This window comes from Hypanus sabinus, chromosome 12 (assembly GCF_030144855.1).
Source record: "Hypanus sabinus isolate sHypSab1 chromosome 12, sHypSab1.hap1, whole genome shotgun sequence".
Classification (NCBI taxonomy): Eukaryota; Metazoa; Chordata; class Chondrichthyes; order Myliobatiformes; family Dasyatidae; genus Hypanus; species Hypanus sabinus.
Genome location: NC_082717.1, coordinates 81,892,784 through 81,905,259, shown reverse-complemented (window position 1 = coordinate 81,905,259; position 12,476 = coordinate 81,892,784). Strand labels below are relative to the sequence as shown.

General features: G+C 38.9%; 1 protein-coding gene across 5 annotated transcripts in view; it reads right to left on the bottom strand.

Annotated features, from left to right (window-relative positions):
- ralgapa2 (Ral GTPase activating protein catalytic subunit alpha 2) overlaps positions 1–12,476 on the bottom strand; it is a 482,467-nt gene that overhangs the window by 230,242 nt on the left and 239,749 nt on the right. For all 5 annotated transcript variants that reach the window (XM_059986278.1, XM_059986280.1, XM_059986279.1 and 2 more), the window contains exons 26-27: positions 12,087–12,215; positions 2,113–2,171 (exon numbers count right to left, since the gene is read on the bottom strand). In XM_059986278.1, coding sequence (XP_059842261.1) covers positions 2,113–2,171; positions 12,087–12,215 — 188 coding nt within the window. The remainder of the gene's footprint in view (positions 1–2,112; positions 2,172–12,086; positions 12,216–12,476) is intronic.

The following is a 12,476-nucleotide window of genomic DNA, read 5'->3' as shown; positions in this document are numbered from 1 at the left end:
TCTGTGATCATTTTAGTAGTGATATACATTCCACCTTAGGGCAATGGGATCAACATGCACAAAACAGTGCACCCTAATGCCTTCACCATCGTTTGGGGGATTTTAACCAGGCCAGTCTGAACCAATTACAAAACAATGACCATCAAATGATCACTTGCAATACCAGAAGAAACAACACACTGGACCATTGTTAAACCACCAACAAGAATGCCTTCTGTGCTATTCCATGCCCTCACTTTGGGAAGTCTGTACTTCTACACCCTGAGTATAGGCAGAGACTGAAGACTGCAGCACCAACAGTGAGGACCAGAAAGATATGTACAAGGGAAGCTCAGGAGTGCTTACAGGACTCCTTTGAATAGGTGGTCTGGACCGTATTCAGGGATTCATCTTTATTGTCTGGTAAACATGGTATAAACATGTTTCCACTTATCAGCTCATGTCTGAATGTTGTCTTGGTGCAAGGCTACTTAATTTCCTGAGGAATTACAAAATGAAATTGCAATCATTGTGCAATCATCAGCAGATTTGCCCTTTTCTGATCTTCTGATGGAAGATCAGTCGCTGATAACATTGCCCTCAGGAATTCCTGCAGTAATATCATGGGCTAAGTTTATTGACTTTCAATAAACACAGCCACCTTTTTTTGTGCAAGCTATGACATTAATGGTGTGTTTTCCTCTTGACGATTACTGACTTTTATTCTTCAATCAAATGATTCCTTGACATTGAGGATAGGGACTGATGCCTCACCTTTAGAATTCAGCTGCTTGGAGCGTGGCTGGAATGAAACATAGGACCAAGTTCTCCTGGGAAAACTCAAAGTGAGTACTGGTCAGAAAGGTCTGGTGGCATTTGATAGCACTTTATCACATTTTTGGATGTTACAGGAAAGGAATCAAACTGGCTGAAGATAGATTGATGAGGACGGAACCAGGTAGGTTTATCTCTTGGTTTGGTTTTCTTTCCACCTGTTGCAGACACAGATATCAGCTAGGAACTTTGGGACTTGCCCAGAGTGGTCAGTCCTGGTGTCACCAATGTTTGGCAACTAATCTCCCTGTTCAGAATATATTTTGTGCACTTGCTGTTCCCAGTACTTGCTCAACATGCAGCAATAATGATTCATCAGCTTTTAGAAGAAAGAGTCAACGTTCATATTTCTTTGCCCATTTTTGACTTGATAGCATGAGACTTCTTGAATTTGGAATTCATTCCTGAGAAGTCCCAAGGCAACTCCTTCCAATGTACTACTATACCAAAACCTCTAAAGAAGAGGAGCATTTGCTTTGTCAGTCAAGACTTATCTTAGGCAGAAACTGCAATGAAGAAATACTTTTTTCCTGTAAGCTATTCTGTCAATATGACAATATTACGGTGTTGTTCAACTAGTCTTTCAGACTGCTTTTCCAATTTAGCATGCACGCAGGAAGAATTGTGGACAACATGGGTAATCTCAGTAAATCATGAGAAGTGTACGACCATAATGATAAATGATAGCAATGACCAATATTAGGGCTAAGTCCACATGGTTTCTTTCAAGGAAAATCTTGCCGGACATATTTGTTGGCCCTCTTTGAGGAAATAACAGGCAGGATAGGCAAAAGAGAGTCAGTGGATTTTTACTTGGATTTTTTGAAGGCCTCTGACAATGTTCTACACATGAGGCTGCTAAACAAGATAAAAGCCCATGGTATTACAGGAAAGGTACTAGAATGGATAGGAGATAGGCTGATTGGCAGGAGGCAGAGTTGGAATAAAGGAGGCTTTACTGATTGGCTGGCATTGGAGAGGGTCCAGAGGAAGTTCATGAGAAAGATCCTAGGAATGGCTCTGGGTCCGTATTCGCTGGAGTTTAGGAGTATGAGGGGAAATCTCATTGAAGCCTATCAAATACTGAAAGACCTAGATAGAGTGGATACACACAAAATGTGGGAGGAACTCTTGATGAAGGGTCTTGGCCTGAAACATCACATGATGTGCTGAATGCTCCTATGTCATATGGTCTTATCAGACTCACCCAAGACACTGTTTAGTTAATGCTCCATGACATTTATTATTTCTGGAGAAGAATTTTAAATAATTCCCAAGTACAAAGTTATTCATACTTACCGTGCAGTCTCACAGGTTTCATTCCTTGCATTTTTCATCAAGATATTTACCAAATAATCCTGAATAAGATAAAAATTCATTATTTTAGAATAACCTTTCTAGTAATTTTAATTTTAATGATGTATGGATGAGACAATATTATCCTTAAAGTTGAGTTTGGTTAAGTAGCATATTTTGACAAGATGCGAGAATTATCTAAAACATCTTTCTCAAGGTTTCCAGAATCAAAAGTAAATAAAATATATTGATCTTTAAAAATTAAGTTGATTCAGAAACAAATTGAGCACTCTGAGAGCCTGGCGCTTTACAGAATTATATGAATTGTAGTCTTTACAAGGGCCCATAGGAATATTGGATTCAAACATGTCAATTTAAGAAAAATGCTTTGAAGGAAATAATTGAGATAAAACAGTCAAATGTTCATAAGAACAGATGCTTGCCTGAAAGCATGACTGAAGGCAATTATTTGACAGATCATATCACTTCAAACTGTAAAGTGCATTAATGACCACTAAATCGATTAAAATCCTATGATGAAAATTACATTTCTGAAGTACAAATTCCATTTCCATCATTATTTTCATAAACCTTTATACTCTGGCTGATAGGAATACTCTGGAGACTAAGGTAACATTTTAAAACAAGATAAAAATGTAAAGGTCATTCATACAAAGAAGATGTAGCTTTATTATTCTGCATTGGACACAATAACACTGAAGGTTACATTTCTTTCAGATCAAAATGTGATCAATCAAATACCATCTCAAGTTTTACCATCTTTGTACAAAAAGTAAAACACCTATAAATAAAAGTATTCTACAAAACACAACAGGTTATGTTGTGAAACGGAATCATTGTATACAAAACAAAATCCCATCTGGATTCTGAACTTTAAAAGGAACAGCATCCGATAAGGTCCATTCTACATTTATATACCACCTACAGTGGCAAATGACACTAAAACTAACTTAAGAAATATTGATGAATTGCTCAAAGTAATACTGTTCTTCTTGCACCAGTGTTTTCTGAAGCAAGGTGATTAATTGTATTTTAATACAAGATGTTGCAATTAGGATAGAGTCTAAAACTTTATTTGATCATAGAAAACTGCTAAGCCAAGTTGCAACAGTTATAACACACTTGATATCCGATTAGGAGCTGTAGGTTATGCACTAGTCTTTGAAACATAAGGTGCAATTCTACACTAATATCAGCTATGATAGAATTCAAAAATTTGTTGCATTCTGAGATCCTTTGGTTCTGTCAGAATATACTTTATTTTAATATTTTTCCTTTGCTGCCAATGCTTGCAGTACCAAATATATTTATTTCCTACTCCACACCTTAACCTCCTTAAGAATTTTTCCTTAATCTATTGAGTTTTTTTATTGCTCTGCAACCTTTGGCAATATCAACCCCACAGACAAGACTCCAGCTCATCCACTTACCTTTGTACTCAAACTTCTGCCTCCTTTTAACTTTCAGTCTACTTATCTGAAATAATGTATTAAATGAACTGTAATTACCTTATTATTTCTATTAATACTGGAAAAGTTCTCACTTCAGTCCTGCCAAACGATCACCACATAGAATTATGATATTACAGCCATGAGTGATACAGTCGCAGGAGGGGCAGGATATATTCCAGGGTTCCATTGTTTCAGAAACAACTGAGCAGGAGTGATTAAAGGAGGAAGGGAGGCTTTACTAGTCAGGGAAAATGTCAAAGGTTTGTCACCAAGAACACAAGAAAACTTCTACACATGTACTGTAGAGAGCATTCTGACTGGCTACTTCACCATTTGGTATGAGGAGGTTACTGCACAGATCACAGTAAGTTGCAGAGACTTGTAAAATTAGTCAGCTCATCATGGGTACTAGCCTCCATAGCATCCAAGATATCTTCAAGGAGCAGTGCTTTGGGAAAGTGGTGTCCATCATTAAGGACCCTCATTATCCAGGACATGCCCTCCTTTCATTGTTACCATTTGGAAGGGGGTACAGAAGCCTGAAGCACAAACTCAGCGATTCAGGACAGCTTCTTCCCCTCTGCCATCTGATTTCTAAATGGCCAGTGAACCCACGAACACCACCTTACTTTTTAAAAAAATTTCAGTTATAAATAAAGAGGGAAGTGATGCAGAGACCAAAGCTGGAGTTAGTGAAGAAAAAAGGTAAGAGTAGAGTTCATAAAAGTAAAAAGCAAAAATCGCATAGGTCACTAGATTCTAAAAGGACAATGAGTATAAGGGCACTTTATCTAAATGCCCGTAGTATTAGAAACAAGGTTAGTGAACTTGTGGCACAGTTCAGTATCAAGGCATATAATTTAGTGGCCATTATAGAGACCTGTTTACAAGGTGGAGATGACTGGGAATTAAATATCCAAGGGTATCAGGTAATACGAAAAGACAGGTAGGAAGGCAAAGGAGGTGGGGTGGCACTCTTAATTAAGGATGGGATCAGGGTGATTGTGAAAGACGATATAAGATCTATGGAGCAGAATGTTGAGTCCATCTGGGTAGAGATTAAGAATGTGGTGGCATCCATTAGTCTTGTGAGACCATGGATCTATGCCTGGGCAGGGCTGTATGGAAGACCAGCAGTTGCCCATACAGCAAGTCTCCCCTCTCTATGACACTGATGTTGTCTGAAGGAAGGGCAAGGGCTGATACAGCTTGGCACCAGTGACATCGCAGGAGTTGCCGGAATGAGGTTGAAGGCAACATTGATTTGTCCTTAAGGTTTACTCCTGAAGCCTTTCCCATGAGTGGGTATGGCCGCAAGGCAGCGGAGGTTTGAAATCAGTTTTCCCTCTCTTAGATGGACTGCCCTCCCAAGCAGACAAGCTCCATCTACCCAAAGCACTGGTTTTAAGGTGCCAGTACCCGCCTTCGCCCCTTCTCCTGTCAGTAGAAATAGTTCTGTTGGGCTTATTAAGAATAGTAAAGGGAAAAAAAATCACTGGTGGGAGTTGTCTATAGGCCACCTAATAAAAATATTGCAGAGGCAGAAGCGATTAACCAATAAATAACTGAGGCTTGTAAGAATGGAATGGCAGTTGTCATGGGGGATTTTAACTTCCACACAGATTGGGTAAATCAGGTTGGTCAAAGAAGTCTAGAGGAGGACTTCATGGAATGCATCTGTGATGGCTTTCTTGAGCAGCATGTTAGTGAACCTACAAGGGAAAATGCTAGCTTAGATCTAGTCCTGTGCAATGAGACAGGTAAGAGTAATGATCATGTAGTCAGAGATCCTCTTCGGGCCCAAACCCTTCATCAGGAGAGTTGATGAAGGGTTTCTACCTGAAACGTCGTCACTACCTCCTCCCATAGATGCTGTCTGGCCTGCTGAGTTCTGCCAGCATTTTGTGTTTTTATTTATTTCCAGCATCTGCAGATTCACTTGTGTTGCCTAGGGATTGCAGATTGTTGGAAGAAATATAAGGTTTTGATAGTCAGTGATTTAAACTTTGCACAAATTAACTGAGAGTCCCATACTGTAAAAGGACCAATCGGAAAAGAGTTGATCAAATGTGTTCAGGAAAGTTTCATTAATTAGTACATAGAAGCCCCAATGAGAGAATGTGAGATACTTGATCTCCAATTAGGGAATGAGATAGGGCAGGTGACAGAAGTTTATGTAGGGGAACACTTCGCATTCAGTGTCCACAATGCCATTATTTTCAAAGTAAATATGCAAGAAGATAGACTTGGTCGGAGGGTTGAGATTCTAAATTGGAGAAAGGCCAATTTGATGGTATCAGAAAGAATCTGGTGAGTATGTATTTGACAGGCTGTTTTTCAGCAAAGGTGTACTTGGCAAGTGGGAGGCCTTTAGAAGTGAAATTTTAAGAGTCAAAACTTGGATGTGCCTGTCAGAATAAAAGGAGATAAGAAGTTTAGGGAACCTTGGTTTTCAAGAGATATTGAGGCCATAGTTATAAAAAAAAATAGGAGGTGCATAGCAGGCATAGGCAGGTAGAAACAAATGAGGTGCTTATGGAGTATAAGGAATGCAAGAGGACACTTCAGAAAGAAATCAGGAGGGCTAAAACAAGGCTGAGGTTGCCCGAGCTGACAGGGCGAAGAAGAATCTTTATGGTTTCTACAAGATATGTTAAGAGCAAAAGGATTGCAAGGGACAAAATTGGTCCTCTGGACGATCAGAATGGTAATCGACGCATGGAGCCAAAAGAGATGGGGAGACCTTAAACAAATTTTTGCATCTCTGTTTACTCAAGAGACAGACACAGGATCTACAGAAATGAGGTAAAGCAGCAGTGAGGTCATGGACCCTATAGATTACAGAAGAGGAAATGTTTGCTGTTTTGAGGCAAATTAAGGGGGATAAATCACCAAGGCCTGACAAGGTGAACCCTTGCAACATGTGGGAGGCAACTGCAGAAATTGCAGGGACTCCAGCAGAGTTATTTAAATTATCCTTAGTGACAGATGACATACCAGAGGATTGGAGGATAGCTATTGTTGTTCTCCTATTTGCTCAATAAATAAACCAGAAAACTATACGCTTGTGAGACAGACATCAATACTGGGAAAGTTACTGGAAGGTATTCTAAGGGAGCAGATAAATGAGTATTTGGATAGACATGGACTGATTAGGGATAGTTAGCATGACTATTTGCATGGTATGTCGTGCCTAACCAATCTTCATAGAGTTGTTTTGAGGAAGTTGCCAGGAAAGATAATGAAAGCAAGGTTGCAGATGTTGTCTACATGGACTTTAGCAAGGCATTTGACAAGGTCCTGCGTGGAAAGCTGGTTAAGAGGGTTTAGTCGCTTGGCATTCAAGTTGAGGTAGTAAACTGGATTAGACATTGGCTCTGTGAAAAAAGCCAGACAGTTGTAGTAGATAGTTGCTCTTTAACTGGAGGCCTGTGACCTGTGGTGTGCCACAAGGATCATTGCTGGGTCCATTATTGTTTGTCATCTATATCAATGATCTAGATGATTATATGGTTAATGAGATCAGCAAATTTGCAGATGACATCAAGATTGGAGGTGAAGTGGACAGCAAGACTATTAGAGCTTGCAACCAGAGATCTGGACCAGCTAGAAAAATGGGCTGAAAAATGGCAGAAGGAATTTAATGCAGACATGCTGCACTTTGTTAGGACCAACCAGGGTAGGTCTTACACAGTGAATGGTAGGGCACTGAGGAGAGTGGTGAAAAAAGTAATCTTGGAATATAGATCCATAATTCATTGGAAGTGACATCATAGTGTTATGAATGAGGAGCAACTCTGATGGGCAGAAGTGTGCAAAGTTGCCCCCCCCCCCTTTTTGAGAATCGCAAAATCACTATTATTTCGGGTCTGATACCAAGGAAATGAAAGAGATAACAGCAAAGGCAGTTGTTATTGACAACGCTCATGAAAAATTGATGAGAGAGAGGCCACAGGTTGGAATGTCTCCTATTGACAAAAAGAGAGATTACTGCTATTGTCTCTTGAAGAAGGAATTGTGTATTGAGTACTGTTCTATTCATTGAAACCCCTCAGGGGGCAACTAGAGTGGTCTTGTTGAGGGATTGCATCATCCCAACCTGAGTGACACCTGAGACCCCTTGAGTGGGGATAAAAGTAGGGTCTGGGGAAACACCCCTCAGACGCACCAGGAAAGACGCTACGAGACCATTGGGGGCTTGCCTGGGTGACGAGTCCTCCATGAAACGGTCTAGCTAAAGGACGGAGGGCCATACGTGAATGGCCACAACAACGATGGATCAAGATCGTAAAAGGAAAGTCGGCAAGTCAATAGCTGTTACTCTCTCTCTCTCCCTCTCTCTCTCCAACAATTGCAACACAGTGATCAACAACTACCGCAGCCTGCATGAACTGAACTGAACTTTATATTTCCATCGGACAAGTCATTATCCCCTAGACAACGATAGAGCTTATTTCTTATCGATTATTATTATATCTGCACTTTTAGGTTTAGTATTGATTATGTATATTATCTGTATATTTGCATTGATATCATTTTTTGTATTTTTACTAATAAATACTGTTAAAAATAGTATCATCAGACTTCAATGCATACTCCTATCTTTGCTGGTAAGATACATAGTTATGGGGTTCGTAACAATAGGTAGATTGGTTTGTAAAGAATTCTTTTGGCACATTGGCCTTCATAAAACAAAGTACTGAGTACAGTAGATGGGATGTTATGTTGAAGTTGTACAAGACATTGGTGAGGCCTTATTTGGAGTATTATGTGAAATTTGGTCACCTACCTACAGGAAAGATGTAAATACAGTTGAAAGAGTACAGAGAAAATTAATAAGATTGTTGCTGAGACTGGAGGACCTGAGTTATAAGAAAATACTGAATAGATTAGGACTTTATTCCTTGATAGTAGAAGATTGAGTGGAGATTTCATAAAGATGTACAAAATTATGACGGGTATAGATAGAGTAAATGCCAGCAGGTTCTTTCCACTGAGGTTGGGTGGAACTACAACCAGAGGTCATGGGTTAAGGATGAAAGCTAATAAGTATAAGGGAAACATGAAGGGAAACTTCTTCATTCAGAGGGTTGTGAGAGTGTGGAACGAGCTGCCAGCACAAGTTATGGATTTGTCTCATCCAATTTTAAGCCTAAAATATCATTAAAGATTTCATCCTTGTTTCTTTCCAACCCCAATTCTTTCAGATGTCTCACCCATAATCAAATCTATAAATGTTTCAAGTTACCCAAAACTACATATTAACCTGCACAGTATAGTTCTCATTTTCCCATCTCAGAATTTAAAATATAAAATTCTCCAACAATTCTGACCCTCAATTGCCAAACATATTTCAGAACAACACCCTCTCTCATTATTTTCAGTAATGTGTTCAGCTGCTCCAAATCCTATTGAAAATGTCTTTGCCTTGCCACACCTCCCACATCTTTTCAGACCTGCTTATTTATTAAAGCTCCGATTCTGCCTTTTGCTTTATTTTTTCACTTTACATCTCTGTGAAGGACTTCGGGACATTTTTATGCTAATTGTAGCTTCTGAAAGCATTTGCACTGTATGATGGTAGAGTAAATGAGTCTGCAATAGAGAAGCAAATATTAAGTGCTTAAGCACAAATTGATTTTGGAAATCAACAAGGCATTTTGACTTTTCTGAATGTAACATGCTTTAGACCTTTAATTGCTGCACTGGAATCAGCCTTCTACTTATCAAGTCAGCTAGACATGCAGAATCTTTTTGGATAAGATGAATCCATTTTCTCCCTTACGAATAACCAAGTTTCTCAAATCTAGAATGGGTCTAAACTCACCAACCATCTACCTCTTACTACTCAAATACTAAGGGCAAATAATTTAAGTTTTGCCAAATTAATTCGCTACTCCCTGCCCCACCAAATGTTTTGATTTCATAAGGGTTTACATTGACGAATTGCTGCTCTGCAGAATAGCAAATGATGTAGAATAATGCATGTAATGTACTCTGCAACATATGGAAGAAATCAAAAATATATTATTGGAATGTAACATCCCTAATAAGCACAGGAAATCAACATTGAAACAGACTGTGAGACAGACTGTAATGCAAATGTTTAAAACTTAAGACCACAACCACTGCAGGAAAGCTACACCTATCGTTGACTTGGTTTTATGCGAGGTAAATTATGTTTGACAAACTTGCTGGTGTGTCTCTGACAAGACAAGCCTGTAATGTAGAATATTTGGATCAGAGAAAACATTTGACAAGGTCACCTAAAAGGCTGGCGCAGAAGCACATGGTATTTGGCAAAGTGCATTAGCTAATTGTTTAGGGCAAGAAGAGAGTCAGAATAAACAGGTCTTTTTCAAGCCAGGAGAATGAAATAAATGGAATGCCCAAGGATTATTTTTTGGCCCTCAGTTATTTGCAATTTGTCTTAACCCAGAGGAGGAAACAGTGTAAGGTATCTGTGTTTCCAAATACCTTGAAAGAAGGTAGGAGTGCATGTTGGAATAAGGATATTAGCATTCTATAACTATATAAGACCGGCTGAGCAAGCTAAATACAGGAAAGTGAGGATTTTGGTAAGTGGAATTTGAAAACAGACAATTATCTAAAAGGAGAAATAGTCCAGTTGAGCAAAGCACAGATGTTTTTGTGCACAAATCACCAAGCAGTTAGCAGGAAGATGCAGCAAGTAGTTAGGAAAACAAACAGCATATTAGTCTTTATTGCATGAGGGCTGGAGTTCAGAAACAGAGAAGCATTGTTCCAATTATACAGGGTACTAGTGAACCTATTCCTTGAGTACTGTGCACAATTTTATAATAATAATAAATTATGGAGTAGTTTTCATACAAATGATGTAGTCCAAAATGCTTTACAATGGAGTAACATTGAAATATGAAAAGAAGTTAGTTAAAAGCAAGGTTAAATAAATAGGTTTTCTGCTGGCTTTTAAAAGTGCCAACTGAATCTCCATCCCATATAGTTTTAAATATTAAGTTCCACAGTTCAGGAGCATAGTTCAAAAAAGCTGTTCTGCTAATTATCTTTTCAGGAAGAGACCAGCAGAAGACCTGAGAGCTTGAGAAGGACTATAAAACAAAAGCAATTCTGCTAAGTACTCTAGCCCCAGACTAGCAAGAACTTTGAAAACAAGTAAGATGACTTTAAAATCAATTCTAAAAGATACAGTAAGCCAATGCAGAGTAGCTAAGATGGGAGCTCAGTCTGAATGAGTTGACGTTTGTCAATAGATTTTGGTCCCCTTATTTATGAAGGATATAGTAGCCTTCAAGGCAATTCAAAAGAGATTATCAAGCTAATTCCTGAGATGAGAGGGTAATCCTATAAGTAGCAAAAGAAATTAGGATTATATTCTCTGGAGTTCAGAAGGATGAGGGGTGAGATTATTGAAACCCAGAGATGCTTCGGGGCATGACAGGATCAATGTCAAAATGTTTCTACTAGTGTAGAGTCTCACACAAGAGGACATACAACAGTAGAGGGTTGTCATTAAAAACTGGGGTGTGGAAGGAAATTCATGCAGGGGATATTGAATCTCCAGAATTCTTTGCCTCAGAAGGTTATGGAGGATGGATGAAAGGTCTTATTAGACAAGGAGGTAACTTAAAGCTTCTTGGAAAAACTGCAACATCCTCTTGACTTCTGGGAATCCTTGGTCACGTGAAATAGGAGTAGTAGTAGTCCTTTCAGCCCTTCAAAGCATTTCACCATTTTGGAAGAGCTCAGTAACTTGTTCTGAATTCTCCTAGAGGAGGAAACACCTTTTCCACATGCACCTTTTCAAAATCCCTCCGATCCTTATGTGTTTCAATCAAGTCCTCTCTCATTTCTCCAAACTCCTGTAGATACAAGCTTAGCCTGTCAAAGCTTTGCTTGTAAGACCAATCTTCTCTGAAGTACTTCCAACACATTACATTGTTAAAGAAACCAAAACCCTACACAGTGTACTGAACATATGTGAACCCATGGGTGCCCTCTAACCCTCCCACATTAATTCCCCCAGCAACAACCTAACATTTTTTTAGCTTTCCTAATTATTTGCTGTACTGGCATTTAGGCTTCTGTAAACTAGACAGTAGGACCCCCAGGTGCCTTGGCATCTCAGAGCTCTACATCCTCATATCAGTTAGGAAAAACATTTCATAATCTTCGCTGCAGCATGGATAAATTCACTCTCCCTCAACCTGCACTGCCCTTCACCCCAAATGAATTTCATTTGCTGTATTTTTGCCCTTTTCCATGTAGCCTATTGTTACCTCTACTTTAATTACACGCCTACCTCTCTTTGTACTCTGAACAAATTTAGTAACCATACCACATTGTTAATGATCAAGTATATAAACTGCAAGCAAGTGGCCAGATTTAAATGCAAGTCAAAAGTACATATTTGGGCTCAGCAATACAAAGTTACTTATTTGTTATTGTTGTCAAAATGTTGGCTCAACAGGTTTCCCTCTATTCCAGTCAGTTAAACTGCATTACCTTGATATCTTCATTTCCTGTGATGATATCTGTAGCACCACTAACAGGCTGTAGTAGCGACATCTGTTGGTATAGATTAGGAAAACAAACCAGGGATCCAAGAAGAATTTGTGCTTCACAACGTGGTGCCTGTATAATGTACAACAAGTTATTTTTACACTTAATTGAGAGTATTCAGGCTTTAGTATAATTATCCCTGAAAATCAACAGCTAACAAAATTCACATCATTTATTGTGTAAAAACTGTAGTGGTATTAGTGAGTTTGCTAGATTTTCTATTCTAGCCTTTTGATGAATCACATTTTAAGCTACTTCATTTTCACCCTACACTTGCTGCCATGGTATCCATCTCACATTGCACTAATGAGCAAACAAGTTTAAGTGAAAAAA